Raw genomic sequence first — 27,468 nt, forward strand, 5'->3', positions numbered from 1 at the left:
CTCCCTGAGTAGCTGCAGAGGAAAATAAAAAATCACTCAACATGTGGACAGATTACAGTTTGAAGCCTAGAAGTAGAGAGCCAGATGTCTCACCCTCATCTGGTCCTGCTGCAGCCGGAGAGCGTCTGTGTCGATAGCCGGAGGTGGAAGTTGAGTGATGAGGGCTTCGGTCTCACCCAGCCATGGCTCCAGCTCCTCAAAGGTCTCCCAGAACCGAGCCACCAGGACCTGAGCCTGCTCCAGGGCTGAGAATCGCTCGCTGTGGCTCTGACTCACCGTATCATAACGTGTGCTCAGAGAATCTGTCTTGACCTGGAGGAGGAGTTATCACATTGAATCACTAACTTTGCTTAATTTCTTGCAGACAGTTTTTGTCTCTGTCATGAAATAATTGTGACGTGCCATCAGAGCATCCTTCTGAGTATCACTGCAGGCTTCCAGCACTTCATCTCTGGCGCGGAGGAGTTGATCAACAATGTCTTTGTGTCGAATGATGTCAATATTGAAGGCCCTCTGCACCTGTAGCTGAGCCACCGTCACATCTGGCTCCAGACTCAGGGGGCCCAGAGATGCCAACTTACGCTCAGTCTCTCCGACCCAGGCCAGCTCTGCGTCCACCGCCTCCTCATACTGAGGCAAAGAGTTCACAGTTAGCAAACCTTGACACCCAACAGAATACGAACAATTCGATGCTTCTTGCAGTACCTGCTGGGACCTCTGGATGGCAGCTTGCACCAGCTGCACACGCTGAGTGATGGTCTCATCAGCATGCCGGTACCGCTGGTTGGCGTCAGCGACAAGCCGGTCCAGGCCTTCGCGGGCTCGCCACGGCACCAGATCAAGCAGGGCGCTGCCCACCTCGTTCGCTGTGTCCAGAACCAGGCGCTTCTCTGCCGACACTTTCTTCAGCTCCTGCAGCAGAGAAGACGAGCGTCATTAAAAACACACCAACATGAAGCTGAAGTTGTCTGCTTAATGTCAAATCCTGAAAACGTGTAAGATGGACAAAACCTGGAGACAGGAGAAACATTACATAACAGAATTCATTTCAACAGCTTTCATAAAATGTTACTGAGCTGCAAGAATAAAGAGCATTTCTATGGAAACTCAGCAGTGGGTGTCTTGATGCTGGAAACATTAAAAACACCATTACAGACAAAGAGCATCAAACCTTATGAAGCATTTAAGCAGGTCTGACCAACTTTTAAAGCTCTTATTAAACTGTGTTTATCTGAGCTTTGAGCCGTTTTAATGAAGTCTGAAACTGGCTTTAAAATAAAGGTTTACAGCAGTAGAAAACAATAACACCTAGCACAAACTTTGCTTTAAGCTGTTAGCTGACCCAGATGAAATTGTCTTAAACCTACCACTAGAGGGGGCTCATGTGTGCACAGGGTGAGATGTTGGGAGGCAGATCTGTATAAATACCATTATAAACTTCAAAATAATGCGTTAAATTGTGAGAAAATAGACGTGATGTGAAGCTGTTATCAACACTTATTTGTTGATGACAGCTAAAATTGTTTTATTTTGAACGCTAGGGGAATGAATCCAAAATGTATTCCCATTATTAGATTTTAGAACTAATTGAATCATCCAACCTCTTTTTGTTGAATGAGTCCAGCTGGTTGAGCCCTGAATGATCGGTAGCCCACTTAAAAGTATAAAGCACATGGTGTGAAGCTGAAAAACAATTATTTTTAAGAGCCTTGTACTATTGCTGCCCTTCTCTTGATGATATTCAAAGAGGAAAATTGCATTAAAAGAGTGGTAAAAACCATTTGGCTTTGAGAGGGCCACAGTGCAGGGGCCGAGGAGCCACATGTGGCTCTGGGGCCGCAGGTTGCAGACCCCTGGGCAAGACGTACACAGTGTGACACAATCAGGACTCTGCAGTTATTCACACACAATAATCCCTGAAACTGAAAAGGTCGAACCCAGAGAGTAAAGACAGAACTCCTCCCACCTTCTGTCTCTCCTGGTAGGCAGGTGAGGCATCAGACTCCACGGTGTTAAGCTCTGCCTCTACGCCATCCAGCCATTGGCTGAGGTCGTTGTGGGCCGTGGCGAATCGTGTGGAGAGCTGCAGAGCCTGTTCCAGGGTGCGGAGGGCCTTGCTGCTGCTGGCCGTCATCTCAGCGTAACGGGACTTGATCCCGTCCAGCTTCTCCTGGATCAGAAGAACTTCCTCACCTGCAAGGGGAAATGGCACATCTCATCATGGACCATCCATGAGGTTTCAGGTGTTTTGTCTTCTGAAGAACCTGTAAAGCGGCTTACCTGTGGTCTGTTTGAGTAAAGCTTGTCCGTTCTTGATGGCCTGATCCACGGTTTTCTTCCTGCTCAGGATTTCTTCATTAAGAGCCTGAAAAAAAACTTGATTAATGCTTCATATCTCTATAGTTTCTCTAAAAAAAAAAGAAGAAGCTGGTCTGTATTTTATGAGATGAAGCCCTTAAAGGGGACATATTGTGCAAAATCCACTTTTTTAGCCTTTAAACACATTTTGTTGTGTTCTTGGAGTCTTTAGGAGGTCAGAAAAGTTGAATTTAGTCTCTCCAGATGCATCAGAGATATCTTCATATTTTGTTTGGACCATATTTTTCAGTCCGTTCAGTTTTCTCCATCCTCTGTTACGTTTTTCCAACTGTTACGTCGCAGTATTTGCTGCAGAACAGCTAAACATGGTCATGGACTCCCAGCTGATCAATGTCGCATATCCACCATATTTATTTCTCACTGTGATTTTGTAGTTCAGCCTCAAGTATACCGATGCTGAAAGAGGATACGTTTGGTTTGGTTGTTGGGTGTATTGTTACACACAGTTCATTACACCGTCCCCGAGCATCAGAACCTCTTTAAATTGCCTGGTTAAATTTTATTTTTTATGGAAATGTTCCCACATTAGTGAGGAAATTCCTCTTTCCCTACTTTAAGGACAAGTTCTTCATCAACCTCCTTCAGTATCCAGAAGGATTTGCTGAAAGACTTCATCTGATTAAGGGATCAGTTCCTTCTGTCTATGGAAACAACAGAAGCAGCAAAGCAGCAAGCTGCAAATAACGCTAAAATGAAAACAAACTTTATTTTAGACATGAATTTATTGTGCTGATGTGACGTCCTGGTCATTGTTCTGATAGCAGTAGCATCGGGTCTTCTGCTGATGTTAGCGCTGTGTCCTGGAGACAGAACTGTACTGCAGGTTTTTAATATTATTGTTACATAAACAGTTTTCATTGTTTTTGTCTTGTTTCTGCGGTGCTAGCTAACTGTTATCAAACTACAAAATGGCCTATTGGGAGTGGAGTGCTCTTTGACCTCTTAGTGTGAAGTGCCTCAGCAGCATTTAGAGAGACGGCAACAAAACGAGTTGCTCTCAGACGCTCCTCAGAACAGGTAGAAGAGGAGCCTGAGGAGCTACAAGAACAAGGAGTTCAGACCAAAGCATTGAGGTCCCACTTTATATAGACCACAACTGGATGATTTAAGGTGAAAAGGAAGGATTTAAAAGCATCATATGTCCCCTTTAAGTTGTCTCTCTGTGTTCTCATGGAGTCGTACCAGTGTGTGTTTGTGCTGCTCGGCTAGCAGCTGGGGCTGGTAGCTCTGCACTGAGACCTGACCCAGTCTTTGCGCCACCTCCGCCAGCCAGTTTAACACCTCAACCTCCTCCTCACCAAACAGCTGCGCGTTGGCTAGCGCCTGATCCAGCAGGGCTGCCCGCCGAGCACCCCAGTGGGCGAGCTCTGTGTGACCTGACCTCACTGTCCTCACACGCTCCCGCAGCCAATCCTGATCAGCTGCACAGCTGAGCGGGGACAGCGACTGGCTGAGGGACTCAAGGTGGCCAACCTCAGCTTCTCTGGAGGACACGTCCTCTAGGAGCGCCTGGGAAGTGTGTGTGTGTTTTATATGAGAAGTGGGAAAGGAAAATAAAACAACAGAAAACAGATGGATGAAAGCACAAAATAAGTGCGTGAAGATGAAAAATTGCAAACAAATCAAGAAAAACATTAAAAGATGAGAGAAACAACTTCAAATAAATTCAACTGAAATAAAAACTGAATTAAGGGGAGATGGATGTCGGACTTGTATTTTTTAAATGTATTTTTAGTATTTATTAATGTGCAGCTGGTATGCTTCTTAGTAAAATGTGTTTTGTTATGCAGGTTTGCAGATCTGGTTCTACCAATGGCATCACCAAGCAGGGGTCCAGAAATGACAAAACTATCTTAACACTCAGACAGAAACCACTGATGTAAGTTACTTATATTTGGGGATCTGATTATTTTTAATTTATGATACAAATGTATGACATAAAATCATATTACAATTTTGTGCTAATGCTTGAAGATCTGATGCTTCACCTCCGATATTTACGGTTTTAGACCTCTAATCACTCAACTACAAATCATTATGTAAATGGGAAATAAAAGACATTTATTTTGATTCTGTATAAAAATAAATCTCTTCTTCTTACATTAAACTTTCTTTTTATCCACTGTAAAGGCCATGATGACTGTCTTTTGATTGCTTTCTCTAATCTATGAAGTAAAAACAGCCAAAGTGCCACAAACATGTAAAAGAAAATTGTTTTTTAATCTTATTTCTTCCTTCAGTGACCAAAGTTATTTTCAGCTGAGACCCAGTCCTCCTCACATTTCTGAACCTCACCAGTTCCAAGGCAAACAGTACCTTGTGCTTGATGATCTGTTGGGTGATCTTGGCCGTTTGGGTTCCCATGGGCTCGGCGGAGCTCAGACGCTTCTCGGTGGCGCTCAGCCATTCACCGAGCGGCTCCAGGGCTTCGTGGAACTGAAGAGCCAGAACCTGCATCTCCTCCAGTTGCCGTTGCCTGAGACGGAGCAAAGGAGACAAACACAGATAAGGAGGAGCACTTTTATTGTTTTTTTTTATTGCTTTCACTGGCTTATTTCTAGTCATGCAGCTGTCGCTCTTTCTTGAAACCCATTTTGTTAAACATGCATGAAGCTTTTATTAGATATAAGTTCATCTCAAGCTTCTTATAAATGGATTTATCAGACACAAATCAGTTTTGCAAACAGCTGAAATGTTATTTCATTAGAATATGAGTTCATCAGTGAAAGGAAAACCTGCTGTGTTCATAGCAGACAGTTCAATCATGTTTCATGCTTTCCAACATGGTAATAGGCACCAGTGTGCAATAAAACTGACTTTATTGTGGTTTCAGTGTTTAAAAAGTGTGCATCCAATAAAGATGACATTCACACCACAGGAACCAACTATAATGAAACATTTCTCCATTAGCACTGAACCGACCCGAAATAAGAACCTAAGAAATAAGCAGGAGATATCGTGATGTAAAGTCAGAGCTGGTTGTCGCAGTTGGAGATTTACCTGCCGTTGGCCTTGTCCAGCAGGTCCGTCCATCTCTCCGACAGACTCTGGAGCTGGACCTGGATCTTCTCTCGGTCCTGAGAATCTGCTGTGGCTGCAATCCTTGCTCCTTCTGCGCGGATCATCTCCACCGTCGGCCTGCGGTCATCTAATAATCTCTGCAGCAGCTGGAGAACAAAAGGTTTAAACATCTTAAAAGCTAAACGTTTAAGGTTTCTAATATTTCCCAGTCTCATAGTACGGAGGGCTTACGTTGTTTAACTGAAAATAACTCAAATAAACCAGTTTTCTATCAGATTTCCTGAAGATTAGAGCTTGTGCATTCTTTTTAACGCAGATCTTGAGCAAACTTTAAATCACTCGAGTTGCCATATTTAAACAGCATGACCGTTGTCTCCTCCCAGCAGCTGCTCCGCCCTGCGCTGAACGGTCACAGAGGTAAACAAGTGTGATTGATCTCTAACTGAGCCTGCTGGACTCACATGTCCACAAACACAGGAAACGAGCACCACTGGACTGGCAGCTCATTCAAGACATTGTTTTTACAGTCATCTATAAAGAAAATGTAATATCATAAAATGCATTTGTTGCAGGATGTTTGTACTTTTATTGCATTGATTTACCTTTTGCTCCTGGATCTGAGCCTTCACTACGCGGTATTCAGCAAAAGGAGGCCTCTGATTGGCCACCAGCTCCTCTGTGTCGCTCAGCCAGCTGAGCAGAGGCTCCAGCGCATCCTGAAACTTCCCACAATGCAACAGGGCCTCCTGCAGCTGGGCGATCCGTTCTGCAACCTGAGGCCAGAAAACACGATCGTATTCGCTGTTCAGGATGAATAGAAACTTCAATCTTGTTTTGGCTTTACCCCAAACTTAAACTAGAAAGAGAAAACAGAGCTAAAAAAGCAAAAATGCAAACATATTTCTGTCCAAAAGCGAAAGATACAGAAATGTTAAATATTTTATTGTGTTGAAACAATCTGTAAGCTGACAGTTAATCTTAAAGGATGCAAATTCCTGGTTTGCTGATCATTTATGTTTTACAAACGCCACACGACGTAGTCAAGATGTGAGGGGAAAAAATCTGCTAAACTAATTTGAAAACTTTAGGACCAAATTTATATAGTTTTGAATTAATCAGAAAATTTTAAACAGCTTTTTCAATTTCCACCAACATTCCTTGAAATAATTAATCAACTGAAAATGTATCAAGTCACAAGTCATAAACGTCCAAATCTGTCAAGGAGTTTTATTTTTCAGGGTGGATGTGGTGGGATTTTGTTATTGTATTTCCTTTGTAAAATATTTCAATAAACCTTCTGAGTAAAAGGAAAGAAATAAATAGAAAAAAGAAAATCCAGAGAAAAAATATCCTCCTGAATATCAATAATTCAGCCCAGGTTTCTCAAGATGATGGTTTTAAATCACAGTAGAGCCTGTGGTTTCCTAGAGCTGTACCCGTTTGTTGAGTGAGTTCCATCGGAGGTTGGTGGTCTCCAGGTCGTGCTCCAGCGCCTGGGTGTCTGTGTGCTTGGCGGCGCTCTGGATCAGACCCTGACCTACGGCGTTGATGTGCTGCAGCTTCGGCTGGATGCCGTCCACCTGCTCACGCTCCACAGTCTGATGAGGAGGAGAAGAGGAGAGTGGTGACGGTAAGCAACTAACTCCGAAGATACCCTGATTATTTACCACTCTGGCATTGTTCTAAGGATATTTTAGCACTGGATGTGCTGGATCTGAGGTTCAGGGTAGATTGGGAAAATTCAAACTGCTGTGTGTGACTTTTGCTTGACCTTTCTTAGCCAAAGTTTTTCCAAAAAAGTCAGACCTTCGCAAAATGGTACCACTCGTTTCATTTGACAAAAATCAATTTAAGTAATCAAAGATCACAGGTGGAGTTCCTCAAGGTTCAATTCTCAGGCCACTTTTATTGAATATGAACATGATTTCTCTAACTAAGATCACAGAGTACTACAATAAGCTGACGACACACATTGTTATTTCTGTGTCACCACAGCCAGTGAGTTACTGAAGCAATAATATGAATACCTAGATGGATCAGAATTTCCTCCAGATTAATGCGAAAAAGACAGACTTCACTGTTTTGAATCAACAACAAACATGTAATTGGTCTATTAATGTACTTTTCTTCTTTGAATTACCTTTCACATAAATGGTGCTAAACAGAAACCTTACTTTGCCTTAAAGCATAGAAAAGAACCCAGAAAAAGGTTAAGTGGACCAATATTTTATGACTAAAGAATAAAAGAGGAACACATTATATGTTTATTATAAAACCAGGTTCAAGTAGCTACATTTAGAAGCAACTGGATCTGAGGAAGTGTGAGGACTGGGAGACAGGAAGGGAACTGGATCAACGAGGGAGGAGGAATTTAAAAAACAAGGAAGGGGGGTGGATTAGGAGGATTAGACTGAGTGAGTATCTGGCTGGAAAAGGCTGACTCGACACACACTCATTCTGCAGTTTATCAAAAACCTTTTTAAAGTATACACACACAACATCGCCTGTCTGGTCACATTACTCACACACACATACAAATAAGACCTGGAGCCGTGTTAAGATGACAATGGAAACATCTGTCAGAGACTAAAGACAACCAGACTTCAGTTCCCCGGCTGAAAAACACGTCTCCTCTGGCGTAGTAAAACTCAGCCGCTACTGTAACCAAATACATTCAGAGAAAGGTTTGTCTCACCACCCAGCAAATGAAACTGTTAGACTGAACTGAAGTTTGACTCTCAAACCTTCCATCTACAATCATTTAAGGAGCCAATCTACATCTTATCCTCCTTGTTTAAGGTTAAATAAGCAAGAAAATATCGTATTAGTTTATGTAGCCATTTTTCACTATTTTCTCAGATTTTAATGATTAAGTGATTCAGAAGTGACCACAGATTGTTAATCATCACCTTACTGCAGACAGAATGCCTCATGATCTTAGAAAAAGGCAATGGATTACTAGGAAGTAATTTTTGAACATGCACCAATAACTTTTATTTGGCTTGAATAAAGTGTGTCATAAACTAAGGACCAGGTAACTCACAGGTTGACCAGAGAACTCTGTGAGATGCCACCAGTGGACATTTTTGGGATAAAACTGGGGAAAAGACGATGTAATTATTTTTTAGTTGACTGTAGCAAACCAAACAGAACTGGGAGATATTTTTTGGATGAGAAGAGCCAGGTTATTATTAGTTAAATTTGATGGAACTATAATTTTCATACATTTAACAGAATAACACAAAGACAACATTTTTAAATAAGTTTAAACAATAAGTTGTTTTGGGAAATAAAATCTAGAATTATATTGCATTATGTTTTCAGTTGAGCTTGTGTGACTTTATGGAAAAAGCTACAGACGAATTCTTATGAACGTTTAACGAGAGGTGTGTGTTAACCCAAGGAAGCATCCCACTAAGTGTTGGTTCTGATCCGGATCACGATCAGGGTGCAGGAGTTTTTTCATCATGGCGTCAGTGACCCTACGTTGGGTGCTGGAGGTATGCAGTTTCTGACTGTGTTGTTAATAATGTTATGATCATTTAAATGTTTTTTCCTGTAGCCAAAGTCTGATGTGTAGCTTGTTCTGCTGAATTCCTTTAAACCATCCTTTCATACTCAATAACTTGTTAAATCCATAATTTCACCCTCCCCTATCAAATAGCTGACCAGCAGGAACTCTATAGCACCACAAAAGGAATTTCCCCCAGTGTGACAGATTCCCACAGAGTGGGGGTCCGCTGCAGTGATGGGACAGAATGGGGGGTCTGAAAGCTGCTGAAATCTTGACATTTAAAGTAAATCCACAGATGGATGAATCTGAGATGGTGGTGATTTGCAACAATGCAGCAGCCAAACCCACACAAAGAGATGAAACCCTCTATGCAGAAGATTGTGGTGAAGTGGAGGCCTGAAGGAATGTTATGTTATATTTTCCTTTAATATGGTTTGGTTTATATTTGGTAATCAAGAATGACTCATTTTATTGTCCTGACTTTGACTTTTCATTTTATTTATACAGGAAAGTCTCATGGTCTCATTTACAAGAGAGACCTGTTACAGTGTTACAGACTCAGTGCTGGGTTTTTCCTTTTTTAATTATTTAAATTATGCAATTAAGCGTATTTAAAGTAGTACCTTTTGTCATCTGAGTTGGAGCACCTGGGGGAAGGACTTTTGGTTGTAGGATCTAACACATTTATTAAAATCTATGACAAGAAAAAACATTTAAAACATAAAGTTGGCTTTAAGTTCAATGGATGGATTTTTAGCAGAACAGAGCGTGTGGTTTGGAAAAAACAAATACGTTACCTAAAATAATGATAACACAAAAAACATCTGTGCAAATCGATATCCTGTAATAATGTGTTGACATAAATCTATCAGTGTACAGATAATTTTCATGAATCTATCCGTTTATTAGAGAAGTATGAAGCGGAGCTGCAGCGGTACCTGCATGTGTCCGTGTGGCTGATGTCAGCCGAGTTCGGCGCCACTCACTTGGTTGGCTCCGCCAAGCTACAGGTTTCAAATACACATGGCAGAAAAACCCTAGTTTTCACTGTAATATCAGGCGGGTTGTTAACATTTTTCAGACATTTTCCAGGGCCATGGAAGTCAATGATGAGCAGCTGAAGAGACAACAGCCAGGAGCTACAGATGAGCCAACAGAAAAGACAAAGTAAGTCTTTTTAAGCTGCTGAAGTTAAACAAGTTGTTACCTTCTTCCCAATAAAAGTGTTCATGGAAACGTTTAGAAGCGGGTTTGGTTCTATCTAAATGACCCTGTGTGTGTTAATGTGCAGACTATGAGCAGCAATTAGTTTTAGTATTTCCCCTAGACATATGGCCAAACGTATTGGGTCTCAGCACCAGATCAATGAGTTCTGGTGGTCCAACCACTTCCATGGCTGTAGGGGTGGAGAACCTTGACTGGCCTGATCTAAACCTTCTTGAACACCTTTGGGATGAATTAGAGCAGAGGCTGCAGTTCTGGTTCTGATCTATGAAACCAGACAAACATGTTTCAGTTGCCATTATTGCACTTTAAACAGAAAGATTGTTTCCAGTGGAGTTGCTCTCTTGACTGAACTGAGAAATAATAATAAGTACATTTTTTTTTTTTTTGTCATGCTGGAGATGGTAGAAATGTTTCACAGCCTAAAGTGCAAACATTTTGTGACATGGTATTATTAAAGTTTAAAAATCATTTTAATAAATAGCTTTTTGGGAGGAAAATTAGTCATTCAGATTAATCATTTCATTTGAACAACAGGCAGCCCTAAAAATGTCTCAGATTATGACCCCATCGAGCCAGGAAATCTACTTAAAGACCGACTTGTTAAGAGACATCTAAACTCAGATTAGCAACACAGAGCAGGTTTCTGTAAATCAAAACAGTTTCAGACTAAAGATATTTGGGTGCTGATCCAGTGCTGATTCTAGAGCTGGTTCTGATTTACCGGTTTGGTTTTCCACAGCCAGCCCAGTACCTCCATGTTATTACCTCCAGTAAATGTTTGACTCTCCCTCTGTTTAACACTGAGTTTTTCCTTATTCTTGCATTCAGGACTGAATTTATAAATGGAGCTTTAAACATGTTGTGTCTCTGACCAGTATTTACAAGCAAACAGGAGTTAAACTCTACTACTGTTTCAACCTGGCGAAGGTGTTTATATATGACATATATCTGACTCCAGGTAAAAACAGCAAACATGAAAGCATAGTCCTGCTGTGAACTAAATTACTTGCACTATACACAATAAGACGAGGTAATAAACGTCTGTTATTGCTGCGCTAATGTGACTATTACCATTGAAGCTCAGTAGATTTATTCTCTTTTATTCTCTAGTTAATGCAGAATAAACATGCCTGTCACATTTTAATTCGTTCTTGGTGTCTGTGGGCGTTCCCTGAGCTCCTAAATCAGACCGCGCAGAGATTTAGAGCTCCAAATAGCCATTTTTCCATCGTTGAGTCAGTAGAAACAGAAACAAGTGGTGCTAACCAACCATTAGCACTAAATCAGTTTCTTTACCTCATGCTAGTTTTTGTGCTAAATGATTTCAGGTCACAGGAAAAAGGACAACAGATTACAGACACATCCAAGTCAAATCTTTAAAGTCAAATATGTTTAGTATCAAAATATCTTGAGGTATTACAGCTTAGAACAAATTTCACTGCAGTGTATAACATGTTGCCATTTTTACAGTCTCTCTCTTGAACTGCAGTGTGTTTCTGAGTCTCTACAGAGGGTCATAATCAGTTTATACCTCTGCTCACCTGATTTAAATAGGACAAAGCTGTAGTCTCCATGTCTACAGGTATGAATGTGTGAGCAGGACGGGATGTAAATGAGAAGGTTTTGTGTGTTTCTGACCCTGGATCGTGGCGCTGGGCGTCACAGCTGCCTGCAACAGGAAGTCTGTCGGCCAGAACAACAATGGCTGCAGCCGTGACCCCCTCCACCCTATCCTGACGTGTGTGTCTGAGATATGGGGGAACGGAGAGGGAAAATAAATCAAACCCTCCTACATGTCATTGACACATACATACAGGGATGTGTATAGATGTTTGCTGTTTTTTTATCCCCCCCTTTCTCAGCTGCCTCTCTGGTTTTTCTCTGCGCCGCCACTTCAGTGCTTGAATTGACCACAGCTCTGGAAAAAGTCCCACATACTTGTCATTCTTCCCACCTCTGCCAGCAGAAACCACGCACACTCCAAGCTGAGCTCATTTAACCGACATCATCATCCTCTCATCGTTACTCAGCCCCCTATCTTTTCCACTTCCTTTCTCTATTCCTTCATTTCTTTCCCTTTCCACTCCCCTTTGGTTTCCTTGTTTCCACCACCACTCTGACATGAGGGTAAAACCAGAGAAACTTACTGAAAGACCAGCTGGTGGAGTATTTCCTATGTTTGCCAAACAGGTGAGGTGCAACATTTTTTTTACGTCTAAATGCATTTTTCATTTCTATGATTAATGCCTGAATCTGTGGATCCAAAAACAGAGACCAGTTCTGTTAGAACAGCAGGTTTGTACGAAGGAAAAACTGAGACAATAATGAAGAATTTAAAAACCTTCCTTTTAATGACATCTTGTCCAATTTAACAAACTAAAATACAAATCCCTGCAGTCTGGTTGCATAAATGTTCCCACCCTTAACTAAACCTTTGTTGGAGCACCTTTTGAAACAATTTTAACATAATATTTTCTTCAATTCACACCTGCCATCGATTATAGTGACTGATTAAATTGAAATAAAGTTGTCTCAACAGGGCCCTGTTGGGCCACGATTCCTAACAGGAGGCCATACCCACAGCCAAGCACGGTGGTGGCAGCATCATGTTCTGGAGTTACTTTTGTTCAGCTAGAACAGTTTCTTGTTAAGGTGGTTTCATCTGGAATCTTCAGCTGTAGAATAAGACAGATTTAAGTTTTCAGGATCACAGCGAGTCCCAGCGGACATCCGAATGGCTTCAGAATAACACTAAACATCTGGAATGACCTCATAAGAGTCCAGAACAAAGTAAGACTGGAAACAAGAGATTCACCACAGTCTGATGGACTTGGAGAACCTATGCAGCTACAGCAAAAAAAATACTCCAAGTCAACATGAGGCAGGAAGACGGACTCCCACCGAAGAAGCCAGAATGCTGAAAATAAGTCAACAGAGTTTCCAACATGGTTTATTCTAACAAGGTAAAAGCAAGCGTTGTAATTTTTTACATTTCTCCTCTAACCAGATCTTCTTTTGAGGTTTGGGGTCTCTGGGGGACTTGATAAAGCACTACACAAGTACAAGCCATTTACCATTTTTAAATTAAACTGGATACATTTTCCATTAAAGGTGGAAACCCTTTTAAAATGATTCATCATGTTCTCATTTTTTTTAAATTACTAAAACTTGCTGTTTTAGCTGGGGTGCCAACACTGCTAAATGTCTCTAAAAACTACTCAGGCTAATCAGGTTTATTGGTTTGATCTCACTAAAATATGTCTATTTTTTGAACAGACATGATGCATGAACTCATGCACTTATCAGGTTACTGCAGCAGCCATCTTCAGCAGTGGAAGCCCTGATGTTTGTGCATCTGTCTAGAGCTAAAACAAAGATCCATAGTTATGCAGCTGGTTCTACAAACAGAGGCGAGCAGATTTAAAAGCTGTTTCCTCTGCATGCAGTAGGAACTTTCAGGATTTTAAATCCAGAAATGTTAATGAGCAGACTTTGTTTCTGTGAAACGTGATTCATAGACTGATTAAATACATACTTCTGTGCCTTTTTGCAGAAGTATAAAAATTATTTTGTTTATCAACATATTTGTATATTCCTTACTTTGGAGCAGAGAAATAAAGGATTCATTTAACATTAAAGTATTATGGGAAGGTTTTCTATCTTCCATCTTTTCTGTACAGAAACAAAAGGAAAGACGCCAAAGTCCAAAGAAAAAACTTTCACCAAGTCTGAAAACTGCAAATGAAGACCACTTAAAAATATTAAGAGACAGTCCAGCTGATTAGAAGGAATTACAAAGTAATGTCAACATCTGTGGGAACATCAATGATGCATAAATCTATAACACCTGAAGTCAAACTTCATCTGGATTCCAGAAGCATGAACATGAGGCTGCTCTACATTTAGTTGCAACTGAGAAAGCTAACTGAGGAGAAGAATAATCAGGAGAGAAACAAAGACAACATCCCGTCTTCACACAAGATGCATAAAAACAAGAACACAGTCAGAAGGAACATCTGCAGATTCCCAAGAAGCAAACAAAAAACGTCTCTAACATGTAACACAAGTTTAAAAGGTCAAAGTGAGCATGGACATTCAAATCATTAACATCCTCTTTATGAGTTTTCTCTGCAGCTTCAACCTCAGAAATGCTGGACATAAAACAGGTGTGGGATTAAAACTGGAGCTGAGATCCTAAAGATCTGCGGTTGTTTCTGAGTAACAACCTTCAAACTAGAAGGAAAAAGTGAAATCCTGAAATGTTTCTCCTGCCAGCAACATGGCAACCAGAAACTGCTCTGCCTACACCACACTCCTCCTCCTCCTCCTCCTCCTCCTCCTGCCTCGTCCTCTTCCTGTCTTTCCACTCTTGTCCTTCATTTACTCTTTCCTCCCTTTCCTGCAAGAAGGAATGAACTGGCTTCAGAACTAACCTCACACGGGGAAAACCTTGTTTTGTTGCCAGTGAGGCTTTCTCTGAGAAAATCTCTCACACTGGGATGAAAGGGGTTAATGGTTTATAGATCCAATTTGAAAGCAGTGTCTGACATCAACAAACAGACACAAATCTCATGCAAATATGAGCTGCATTCAAACCCAGTTGGCTGAAACCTTCCTCTACAGCTGTCCTCGCCTTTGTTGTCTCATCCACTATTGTTTCACTTTTCTGAGGTTGAGATTTTCTCCAATATGAATCATCTACCTGAATACTTTTGCTTCTTGGGTGATTTTCAAGATATATTTTTAAGACATCCCTGAAAATGTGTCTTGATTTTCAAACATTAGCAGTCCTGCAGATATAAAAGATGGTGTATAGTCATGCACCCAAAAAAATACGATGCCAAAGTAAGTATTCCTGCTGCATCATTTCAATGAAGTTCAATTAAAAAATACTTTATTAATCCCAAAGGGAAATTAAATGTTGTTGTAGCTCAGATTTCTGCAGGTTTCTTCAAAGATCCGTTGTAGATGCTGATGGCTGTGGGCAGGAAGGATCTCCTGTAGGTCCGTCTTAAAGCAGATCTGAAGAAGCTTCTGACTGAAGACACTGTTGTTGTAGGACAGTCTGATGAAGAGGATGCTCAGGGTTCTCCATGAGGTTGTTCAGCTTTTTAAAGTCCTTATAGACTTTTGCTTCCATCTTATTCTGTGCCGCGGAAAACAACCTCTCCCTCCTGCTTGCCTCCATCTTTTTTCAGTTTTTATCCCGGAGGCAAACGTCTCAAAACAAAAAAAAAAATCACATTAAAATGAACGTTGGAGCTGCAGACCTGCAGCCACCTGCTCGTCTAGCTCCCTGCCTGTGCCCACATTAAAACCGGAGGACACGAGCAGATTTAAGTCTCTAAGAAATAATATTAAAAGAATTAAACTGCAGAGAGAGGTGTTAAATAAGAACTAAACTCTAAAGCAATAGCACATCTCAGCTGACGGCTTTAATCAGTCTAAATGAGGACAAACAGATCATTTTGAGGAGTTAAGCGATGCAGCTTGTTTAGGCAGAAACATTTTAGATTTGCCTCTCATCGGTCAGCTGGGCCACACTGCATGTTCCCACGCTTCACTTCGTCAGACGGGATGCAAAGCCAGTCCATCTGTCTGCCTGTCTGTGGGCCGTGCATGAACAAACCGTACTTTAAAACCAGATCAATGATGATCCAGAGTCCTGCTGCTTGTTTCGGCCAGTCAGCAGAGCTCTGATCAACGCACCGAGGCCTCTTGGAAAACTGAAAGGTCCAACAGACTTCCTGTGTCAACACCTGTTTTTGTTTCCCCAAACTCTGTATGTATTTCCAACATTATCCTGTTTAAGGGACTCTTTGAAAACTGCCTGGTGTTTGTTTTGTTGAATATTTTTGGTTTGGGATGTGCATAAAAAGCTGCAGCAACATCTAACAGAGTCCAGGCCTCAGTTTTAGCACATCCTTATCTAAAATCTAACTTTATATTTCCCAGACAACACCCTGTTTGTGTAGATCATGTAGGCAGAGGCAGCCCTCCCCATGGAGAGCCACAGGATTTATTTCTCACCTTCTTATCTCTGCAACAAAACCACCAAGCATGGGGGGCAGAGAGAGTTTCATCGCAGCTAAATATTCTGCTTTCATACAGCAGTCAAGGTTACAAATCACCGTTTGCTTGTTACAGTTAAGATAATAAACAGCTGTGGTTGGAAATAATTTAGGTGAAAGTTTCTTTGGACAAAACAAAAACGTTTTTTTATTAAAGCATTTTCAAAGTCATAAAATCTTATTTTGTCTGGTATCTAAAGTCTGTATTAAAGACCTAAATGTTCCAGATGTCCCATCCATGTTCTGTAGCTTGTAATGTTCCTGGACCATTGGAACACCATCTCAGTGTACACTGGTTCTGTTAGTAAGGCTTAACTTTAGCATGTCAACCAACCAAACGACCGTCCGTCCGACCCTGACATCACGTTGTGGTAGTTATCCAGGAATCTCTCATAAGATCCCCAACACACCTCATCTAATTCCTTTGAGGAGGAGGACCATCAGCTCTAATATGAGCTCTTCGTCTTATCTCTGAGGTAATGCTCGCCCACTCTTCAGAGAAAGCTCATTTTAACCATTTGCATATTCATTTGGTCATGACCCATATCTCATGACCATAAGTGAGGACAGATCTGTTGTAGAGCTCAGCCCTACAACAGATCAAACCGATGCCCTCAGTTCAGCAGAACTGCCCTGATTCATTCATTTATCTCCTGCTTTATCCAGCCATCACGTAGGAACAACGGCATCAGGCACGGAGGAAGAACTGGACATCAACCAAATAAAGAAATATCACAATGGTTCTGGAGGAAGTTAAAGATGAGGAACAGGACAAATTATAGAGGGAGCAATTACCTTTGAACTGACCTTAATAAATGAAGAAGAAATTAAAAGTAAATCCTGGGCCCATAAAGCCCAGATTGAGAATTTATCTGGATTATATCATTCCATAAAACTACCTAGTCAGGTGCTTTGCCCTCCATATGTTTAAGATCTTCAGTCAAACTGAGACAGTTATGGTTTATCTGGTTTTGAACAGCTTCACGTCATGTTTACAGTAATAACTTTAGATGACACTAAAACCGCCATAAAACCTGGTAGAAGAAGGTTAAAGGCCTTAAGAACATATCATGGGTTCTTCATTGTCTGAACCTTTAAAAGGTCTCAGTCCTTCTTCCTTTATGCAACATAAAAACAGTTTTTCTGAGTCAAGCCGGGTGTTTCATGTTATCTGCAGAGCAGCTGCAGCTCTCAGTTGGACAGGTGGACACGATCTCTAATTGCATTAAACTGATGCCAGAGCGGCTGAACCAATACCCAAAACAACAGCTTCCCTCTCAAACAAACGTAGCGTTAAACAAACATGCGGGGCGTCCAGGTGAGTTTTTACACTGATTGAATCATTCAAGCTCTCAGCACGCATAAATAATTATCTGCTTTGCTGGCATATTTAGAATGACCAGGTTTGTCTTTAAATGTTTCAAGTTTTAAATAAAACTAGAAAGATAGTCAATGTGTGATTGCAATACAACAGAGTTCAGACAGACTTAACCATAGAAAACAGCCAACAATAGGGCAAGAAATGAGAAATTCTCTGTAAAATGTCAATAAGACCATCTGTTTCAGTTTTTTTTCACAATTCAACTGTCTGACAAAAAGCGATTGAAAAAAATCCAAGGGCCAACAAAAACAGTTCAAATGAAGCAAATCTGACCTGAAACAAGCACGACAGGCCGTCAAACCATAAGATGCTTTCAGGAAAAAATCGGAGTGACAAGGCACAAACAGTTTGAATACTAAATGTAATATTTACTAATTTATCGACACTACAAGTCCATAATCCAGTGCACACTGTGAATATGTACCTAATCAACACAAACCAAAAAGTCAGCATGAGGTTCTTCCTCATAAGCAAGTTAAGCACACAACTTTCCTCTAAAACATTCTGGGAAACAGCAATGCCATCATTTGAAGGAAATGTTGAAACTATGTAGAGTAGATGTAATTAGGCTGCAGATGGCCTTTACCACGAATAAACAACTAACAAGGCACCAATCTGTGGATGTAAATTAACACAGACCCCCGTCCCAACTGATCCACACACACACACACACACACACACACTGACCCCGCGGTCCATTTCCCATAATTAGCAGCCTTGTAGCTTCATATTCCATCAATCTAAAGCTCGACTACTGAAAGACAACAAGCTAATTATGGCGTCTAGATAACTTTAGCACCCCTCCCATATATTTTTAATGCCATGTCTACAAAAGATATAACACCCAGATACCCGACCTTGTTATCTCCCCATCCTTTGCTTACTCGTGCTCACAAGCACATCCAACGTAGTGGCCTCAATAATATAAACAGGTCGATAAACCAGTTACAAGGATTTGCTAGTCTTGTCTTTGTAGACACTGCGAGAAAATGTCGTGCATGTTTCAAATCAATACGTTATCAGCACCTTCAGAATATCAATATGAAGCCCACAATGTAAATCTAACATCTTAATAATCAAACTAGAAAAAAAAACATACCTCCAGATGGGAGTCAGTGTCCAAACTCTCAAATGCAGCAGATTCTTTCCCTCCTTCAGTACTCCAATCTGCTCCTGAGAGTGGGTCTGAGGAATGTATAGCCTCTGTTTGGGGCCCCTCATCCTGGGGCCCACATGCTTGTATCTGACCTAACTCATTGTGGGAGAACAGGCTTGGCAGCAGGCCAGGTTCAAGGTGATCCCAGGCAGGGTCACTGGAAATAATGGGGGTAAAGTCCAAAGCAGAGCTATCCGACTCCCAGTCACTGTCGCCCGTCATTGAACCCAGGACAAACTCCACTCCGTCCACCCCAGACTGGGTCCCCTCAGAGTATGAGTCCAAGTCGAGCTCCTGAGTGTCCTCACTGGCTGAGCCACCTTCTGACGAACCAGGCTGGGGCCGTTCAGGAGCAGCAAGGTAAACAAAACTGTCAGGTGAAAGGACTGATCCATCCTCTGCCTTTTCTGGGCCATGGTAAAAAGGTGGCTTAGATATAGGACTGGGAGGGATGGAGTCCACAACTGGAGAGGGAGGGCAATCACTGGAGTACTGGGGAGGGACAGACACAGCCAGGTAAACAAAGCTGTCTGAAGTGACAAAAACCTCTGAGTCTTTAGCATCCAAACCTGCACCACAGGAGTCTGATTTAAGCTGAGGTGATGAAGATGGAGGTGCTGAGGTTGTGAGATCTGGGAGGGTGAGGGTAACAGAGTCAGATTTAGGGAAGTCGACTCTCACGTCTGTTCTAGTTACAGAAACTGGGACTTGTTCAGGCTCAGACAGTCCTGAGGCTACATTTCCAGACACAAAGGACGCCTCGTCTGTATCAACACTCGTTTCTATGAAAGGCTGGCTGGAATGTGAAGGGACTGCTGGTTCTTGACCGGAAGTTGGAGCATCCTGCATACATTCACTGAGGAGCTGAGGCTCGAAGGAATCATCCATGAGTACTCCCTTGTTGCTGTCTAAACGTGGCTCAGATTGCTCATACACGTCCCATTCTGTTGCTAAATTCTCATTCTCTTTAATTACCCTTTCACCCTGCGAGGTTTCCTTGGCTACCTCCACTGGGTTCAGAGGGCTTCGAGATGGAGAGGATGCTGGCTCGTCATAATTCTCTCCATCATGCTCAGATGACGCCCCACTGTCTAGGTCTGTTTCAGGCTGTGAAGACTTTTCAAGCCCAAAATCTGTCTGAGTTATGGTACTGACTTCAGTTCTTTCTGGTTGGGATGTTTGGACCTCACTGGAGTCTGACTCCAGTTGTTGACCAAGAGCCGAGTCTGTAGGGTCCTCTTTCTCTATGTTTGTCTTATCACCATGATACTCAAAGTCACCTTCTTCATCTATGAATCCATGCTCCCTTTCATGGTCTTTCCAGTTTAGGATTTCTTCTATGTGCTCAGACAGATTTGCATTAGAGTTTTCTGTCGTTTTTACAGAATCAAATTCAACACTTTCAGGGTCTGCAGAGTGAACTGAATCCAGAGGAAGGGTTCCTTCATTATCCGACTCAGAAGTCTTTTCGTCCTCCTCCTCTTCCTCTAAACAAGGAAGAGAGTAGGGATCACAGAGAGGCTCAGGGTCAACACTCATCTCCACTCCCTCCTCCCCCTCTTCCTCTCGACACTGCATCTCCAGCTCTAAGAACAGGTCGTCTGAATCTGCTCTTGAGCTGGGGCACGGTGAGGTGCTGGGGGCCCCGTGGCTTTGAAACCTTGTGGGGGGAGTCAGTACCGGCCAATGTCCAGATGAGCCTGTTAAATCCCATCCCTCTGATTCAAGTGTTTCTCTATCCCAACACTGGTCAACTATCTCCCTGTTCTCCAGTTTAAGAACTGCCTCCCACTCTCTTTCCTCTCTCTGAGCTCTCTCCTCCTCTGCTAATTCCCTTTCTCTTCCCCATGCCTCTTCCTCTTCAGTTGTTTTCCTACAAACATCTCCCCCCTCGTCTTCGAGCTCCTGAAGTATCCTCCGCTCGTCCTCTTCAAATTTGAGTTCGGACGCTGTGCGTTCTCTGAGCTTGCCGCCCTGAGTGCCCCATCCAAGCAGCCCCTCTTCCTCTCCTTCGTGACTGATACAGGGAGACAGGGGAAGCCCCCCATATGTTAAACCCTCCTCCTTTAGGAAGGGAGATGGGGGATCTAGCAGATAATAAGACTCCTCATCTGTGGAGTTCTCCTCACCCAAAAAAGGAGGCAAAGGAGGAAGTGTGGGTAAGTTGCATCTTAGGCCAACCTGGGTCCTTTTCCCTGTTGTTATACTTCGAGGCCAGGTACGAGCTTTGGTTGGGGGGCAGAAGACAGGTTTTGGAGGAATGAGAGGAGCGCTATCCCCATGGTCCTGGTCCAAAAGAGGCGAATCTCTCTCTGAATCAGAGGTCTTTACAGCCTCAAAGGCCTCTTCAGGTATGAGTCTTATTCCAGCTTTAGAAGAGCTTGCAGTCCGTCTGTGCTCCTCTCTTTTGCTGGCGGTCTGTCTGGGCTTTAAGGGGCTGTGCTCTGGTGTTTTTCCAGACATATGGGAAGTATGAGTCTGGCTGATGGCAGGTGACTGTTCCTTTAGTAGAGATGGCACCACATGACTCTGTTTCTGCTGCTTCTGAAGCAACGGGTTAACCCGCTTCTGCCTGCTGAGAGGATGCTGCTCAGGGCTAACTGCGGGTGTCAGAGCCGGTGAAGTAGAGACAGGAGGAGTCTGGGGTGCAGATGACAGAGGAGAAGGAGTGTAAGGAGGGAAAGAAGGTGTGGAAGATGTAGAGGTGGATGGGGGTAGCTGAGAGGGAACAGGTTGTAGAGGAGAAAGAGGAATCCCAGCTCCAGAAGATCGTTTCTCTGCTCCATCAACAGCCAAGAATTCAAGTCTTTCTGCAAACTCAGGAAAACTTGGGTGCATGAAAGCTTTCCAAGACCGTCTGTTTGGATTGTCCTTCTTATCTCCAACTTGATGTCGCCTCTTCACCACAGCAACCACTCCCCCAGCTCCAGAAGAGGATGGAACAATGGGCAAACCAGAACTTCCAGCCGGCGGAGACATAATCTTAGCATCACCGGTCAGCTTTAAGGCATCAAAAATCACCCTCTCGTCTAGTTTCTTCACACCTCCAAGGTTTTCTCCACTTCTGGAGACAAAAACACCTCCTAGATCAGCCCCAATGGTACCATTGCTCGACAGGGTACTTCCTTCTCCCCTCACTTCCCCACCAGAGCCTAGCATGCTCCTTGAAGGTTGGCACAGTTTGCTCCCTTGGTCTATCTGTTCATTGATCCGCATTGTGTCATAAATGGATCGCTGGGGGACATAGCAGTCCTCTATGTACGCTTCATCCTCATCACCTTTTCCAAGGCAGCGAGGACTTTGCCTCAGGCAATCAGGACGACTCAGGGGCTTTCCCATTTTATTCCACTAAAATTCCTGTGATTATGATCAAAAGTGCGGCTATGACACTTTAAGAAAGTTAAAAAAAATAATAGACCCACAGAAAATCCACAAAATTAAGACAGTCCATGTGGCTGCATTTAGCAATTCCTTCAGCCTTCACATTGTTGAAAATGTATTTCAAAAATCATCCTCAACAGTGAGGACTTGACTGCATTCTTCTGTTCCTGCTATGTCACTTCAACAGTCAAGCATTTCCTTGGTCTTTCAGAGATGCATTGTGGCATTGATAAGGGAATGAGTGAGATATCCCTCCCCCTCGGCACCATATTAATCCGCAACGCTGTTTAAGTTAAAGGCTGGTGGGAATGGGAGAGGTGGAGGGATGAAGACACGGAGGAATGAAAACAGCAGTCAGCATCTCCATGACTGAGAGGTCCGATGTGAGGGGTGAACGATGACGTTCCTTTGTGTTGCTGTCAGAACCACAGTTCGCTTTTCTCTCCTTCATATCTCAGAACATTTGGAGCAACCTGTTTTTGCGTCTGCTCTTTTCCTCTCCCTTAAGCTCCTTCCTTCCTTTCTGGTCCTTTTTCTTAACACAACAGGAAAAGACAGAGAAGACTGGGAGAACTTTAACAGTTGCAGGCCGGCAGAGAAGTGCAAAACTCTCCTTTTAAGGTGTGAAAACCCACTCTCGGTTATATAAATGAAATGCTGCGTGGGGTGCAATGAACAGAAAACTACAACAGTCCTACATTGTTTTTTGTCACTTGTTCAAAATGATTTTCTGAAAAAAAGCCAACAAAATAAAGACTCAGTAAAAAATAGAAGATGTCTTTTTGAGACAAAAAATGAGAGAAATGTGAAACCTGCTTTACCACCATGATGTAGCCCGGTCTATAGGTTTTCCTCCTTGTCTACCCAAAACTTTCCTCAGGAGGAAATCTGTGTCTCATCATTCTTACAGTCACCACTGGTTAAAGAAAGTGAGCTCCACCGTTCTTGCAGCAGTTCGGTACTGGCAAAAAGAAAGGCTAAATCCAAACAAAGAGGTCAAGAAACCCCCATTAGTGCTACTTATTCCTTTCCTTTATCTCCACGGCTTTCTCTCATCTGCAGCTGCAGGGGAGAGCTGGTACAGTAGATCGAAAGCAGGCAGGCTCCTGGAGGGGGTGAGGCTGAAGTGAAAGGAGGCGTCAGGGGCTTGAGAGAGAAAATAGGGAGCTGGGGAGGGTTAGATTTAGTACCAGCCAGGCGAGCAGGAAGGCAAATGTAGTAGAGCTGTGAGTCGTGGGACCATATCCAGAGGGCAAAGTCCAAAACAAACCCCCAGCTCCAGGGCAAGCTTTGCTTTGCAGGAGGAGTTTGCCCGATAAAGCGGCAGACAATCCCAGGACACGTTGCCTTCGCTTTTTTCTCCACTGTCCTCTTTCTTCTCCCGGCTCCAGAGTGCTACGCAGCTTCTCCTTTTTCTCTACTAAACGTGTTTGCTCCAAGCTTTCCTCGCTCTTTTCTTTCTCTCGCAGGCTCTCAGACCACTACACAGCTGAAATGGTTTGCAGCTGCTAAAAAAAAAAAAATCTCCCTATTTCCTCTCACTCTCCTGCCCCCCCTCTCCGTTCTGTCTCTGCGTCCCTCCCCCTGCCTTCCTCCCTCTCTCTCTTGCTGTTTGTGTTTGAATTCAGCTCCGTTTGTTCTGCTTCCTGCACTGGTATTAAAACACAGGAAGTGCTCCTTTACTCCAAAATAAAGAAGAGAGTGAGAGGCAAATTGCCAGAGAAAGAGGGGGATGTGCAGAGGAGGATTAACAAAAGAAAAATTAGCTGAACGCTGTGATGCGGCTGATTATCACACACTGAGCAACAAATGACATTGTGCCTCCAATGTATTCAGAAGAAAAATAAAAATGAGGTGCTTTAAAAAGCTTTACTGTCTAATAACACAGCCAGGATGAGAGCTTCCTTCAGGCAGGCAGCAGATAAAGTATCTCAGGAACAGGCACTGCAACAGAAGGCAGATTTGGCAGTGTGAGGGAAGAGGAGCAGGAATGCAGCCATGTGAGATGGTTACATTATTCCCAGATTTGTAATCCCCGTTTAAAAGTGTGGAAAAAACCTCCTCCACCCCTCCGGAGCTCAAAAACAATGTCTGCAAAGAGTGAAGTGATACAGAGAAAAGCGAGGGGGTGGGACTGTAGGACAGACAGTGGAGAAAGAGGCTTATCAGTAATAAGCTGGCTCTCCTTTTTTCCCCTGAAGCTATAGTCTAGTCGGTAAGCAGACAAGGAAGTCCAACCAGTTTCCCATTTTCTTCTTGCATTTACGCCATTGTCAGAGCTACACTCATCTTTCAAGGATTTCTATCCAGCAGAAAGAAGCTGGAGGTAAAAAGCCGACGTGGAAAAGGCATAGAGACACAAAAGTGAACGATATTCGCAGGACACATTTGTGCATTCCCATCTGTGACTTTGCTGAAACCCAATCTTGCTAAGGGGTGTGGAGAGGAGGGTGCTTGATAAAAACACCCTCGTCAGAAGGGGATACCCACGGGCATCATCATGGCAACCTGCAGCCCCACCGTCCAGACAGGGAGCCTTTAGACATCTTTGTTTCAGTCTTCTCCTCCAAACTCAGGCTCTTCTGCTGTATAAGTCAGGTTTTCTCTCTCAGAAGTTACAGGACCAGTTTTCTCTCTCTCGTTTCATCAACTGTTGCACAGAGCAACTCGTGGTCTGCATGTCAAATATGCTAAATACTCCCCTCTTTCTTTTTAACTGCCCCTGCCTCCGCTCAGCCACCCCCTTCCTGTCAGTTGCTCTGCAGCTGTCACTGTTGCATCCAAGGCAAACGTCTTCATAGAAACAAAAGGGGTTTGTCACCGTTCTGCGACACACACCCACACAGGAACACAACGCTCGCAAACTCTCACGTGACAAACCCCCCCCCCCCACAACGACCAGATTCAAATCCAGATGTGGGCAAGTTCCCAGCAGCAGACATGGAGAGGATCTCACGCTGATGGATTATCAGGGAGCATACAGGAGAACCAAATACTTTCTCATGCTAATTTCTACACTTTCTGGATGTTTTAAAGCACTCTGGAAAACTAAAATAAAAAAATATTCACCTACATGTAGGAAAATAAGTCTATCTTAAAAAGCTGGTAGAGTTTCCCATGGTATGTTTATTAGACTCTGTTTTTTCTTAACTTTATTAATGCATTTTATGACCAACATTGAGCTTGAAATGCGTTCCTAAAAAAGCCTCCATATATCCCAAAAAGACCCGGGTCCATTAGATTTGGCTGATGGAGAAGCAGGGTTGAGCCAGGACAGAGGATGAAATTGGACTGAACCTTTGGGCTAAACTCTTCTCACTGAGGTCCCACATTGCCGTCAAACATGGGATCACAGCAGCCACTGCGGTCTGGGATGTACTAAAGTTACTTGTTGTGAATGTGTCTGAATTATCCGCTCACTCTGCTGCTGTCTGTCTGCAGGCCTGAAACCACTTAGTGACACTAACACAGGTAGAGGAGGCACTGAGTATTGACTTTTCTGGGTCATTCATTTGTTTGTGAGGAACACCTGCCAACGAGTAAATGATCTTTTTCCATGTCTCTCCCACAGAGGGAGAATCCACCATCCAGCTCTTCAGAGCGCTGCCATTCATTGCTACGCTCCTCCCCAACATCTTGTTTTTCAGTCCGAGTCTGTCCCTTCCCCTCTTCGGTTACCTGGCAGCATGAGGGTAGAAAACGCAGCTGACATCTCGTTCTCTCTGAACACACCCTCGACTCCTACGGGTAGTTTAATATTAACCAGCAGAGTGTTTCTCCTGCTGGTGTGTTAAAGCTTTTATTGTTCTCAGACAGAAAGACGGATATAAAAAGAGTTGGACACAGCACACACACACACAGTAAAAATACATTTTCCCTCACCATGATGTTCACAACATGTCACTCATCCACACACATGCCTGACGGTGATAATTGCAGTTTCAGACGTGGCAGATTTTTGTATCTGATTAGCTTTCTGTGCAAGTTTGAGTCCTGCAGTTTAACGGTAAAGTAGCCCACGTGCACACACACACACACACACACACACACACACACACACACACACACACTCGGATTCTTGTGGGCCAATAAACACTTCACACTTCACCCGGTCGAGCTCTGCATGTTTTCATTCAGCTGTTGCAGATGTGTGATTACCACAGGAAGGATTTTCCACATTATAAACACTTTAGAGGTCAATTTTATTGCAGAAAGCTTTGGGTGATAAAAATTTTATTTTTGGGGTTTTCTTTCAGCATCCTTTTTTACTTCTTTTTTCACAGATGAAAACATCATAACCAACTAGGCTTCCTCCTGAGAGGTCTTCTCCAGAGGTCATATTTCCTGTTTCCCTCCTCCTCCACTGGTTCCACCTGAAACTCCATCTCTCAGGGACCCTTCATCACCTCTTTGCTCCGGCTCCAAACGCTTCTCATGCAACCCAATTATTCTCCCCCCTGCAGCTTATTTATTATTCATTAAACAGCACTTTAAATCAACAAGAGGACACATCAGGATATCTTAACTGCTCTTAGGAGTATATAAACAATAGCAAACAATAGCAAGGCAATGCTTACTTTAGCATAATAACGCTGAGCTAAAGTATAATTGCAATAACCAGGTCAGAAACACGTTCAGAAGCAGCTACGACATGCTAAAGTTTGCGACACTGGAATACAATAAAACTTTGTCAATCTAAAGCTGTTTTCATATTTTTAAATCTTACATGTCTTTGATTAAGCTACAAAAGTCAGAACAGGTCTATAATTGCAAACAATACAAATTGAACTTGAAATTGAAAAGGAGAGAAATAAGTCTATAAGTAACCCTCGCAAAACCTGGAAAAACACTGGATTTCTGTCATGATTTGCAAAAATTTTAAATACTTCCAATAAAAGTGAAATGGGTTTCAGATTGCCACACTCGTCAAAACATGTAAAGATTAATTTAAATCAGGTGGCAAATGCGACATTATTTATCAGTTTCCTTACAATGAACACAATTTAGTGACTGAGTGAACTTTTCAAACACTAATGAGCAATGAGGAGGATGGCAGTTGAGTAGAGGAGCTGCACCAAGAAGATTGGGTCAAACGGACTCAGACGGGGACTGATTTTTTCTGATAGGAAGCGAGGAGCTACATGACAAAGACAGATCCAACATCTCCAAACCTGTCGGGCACAGTTAGAAATGTATCCGATGAAGAGAGCGAGGCATGCCTTTCTAATTCACAACAGCTGAAACAATCCAGAGCCAGAGAGGCTAACACGCTTTAACAGACAGACACACACGTGTTGAATCACCCTTATACAGGCACATTTCAGTCAAACAAGCCCAA

General features: G+C 42.8%; 1 protein-coding gene across 1 annotated transcript in view; it reads right to left on the minus strand.

Annotated features, from left to right (window-relative positions):
* The window catches only part of macf1a (microtubule actin crosslinking factor 1a), a 231,471-nt gene that overhangs the window by 35,952 nt on the left and 168,051 nt on the right, over positions 1-27,468 (minus strand). Inside the window, exons 66-76 of the mRNA XM_047383195.1 lie at positions 6,837-6,998; positions 6,003-6,173; positions 5,380-5,546; positions 4,696-4,855; positions 3,562-3,888; positions 2,281-2,365; positions 1,967-2,193; positions 706-912; positions 403-630; positions 94-312; positions 1-12 (exon numbers count right to left, since the gene is read on the minus strand). The exon at positions 1-12 is cut by the window's left edge and continues 192 nt beyond it. Of these exons, the coding sequence (XP_047239151.1) occupies positions 1-12; positions 94-312; positions 403-630; positions 706-912; positions 1,967-2,193; positions 2,281-2,365; positions 3,562-3,888; positions 4,696-4,855; positions 5,380-5,546; positions 6,003-6,173; positions 6,837-6,998 (1,965 nt within the window). The remainder of the gene's footprint in view (positions 13-93; positions 313-402; positions 631-705; positions 913-1,966; positions 2,194-2,280; positions 2,366-3,561; positions 3,889-4,695; positions 4,856-5,379; positions 5,547-6,002; positions 6,174-6,836; positions 6,999-27,468) is intronic.

Source organism: Girardinichthys multiradiatus, chromosome 13 (assembly GCF_021462225.1).
Source record: "Girardinichthys multiradiatus isolate DD_20200921_A chromosome 13, DD_fGirMul_XY1, whole genome shotgun sequence".
Lineage (NCBI taxonomy): Eukaryota > Metazoa > Chordata > Actinopteri > Cyprinodontiformes > Goodeidae > Girardinichthys > Girardinichthys multiradiatus.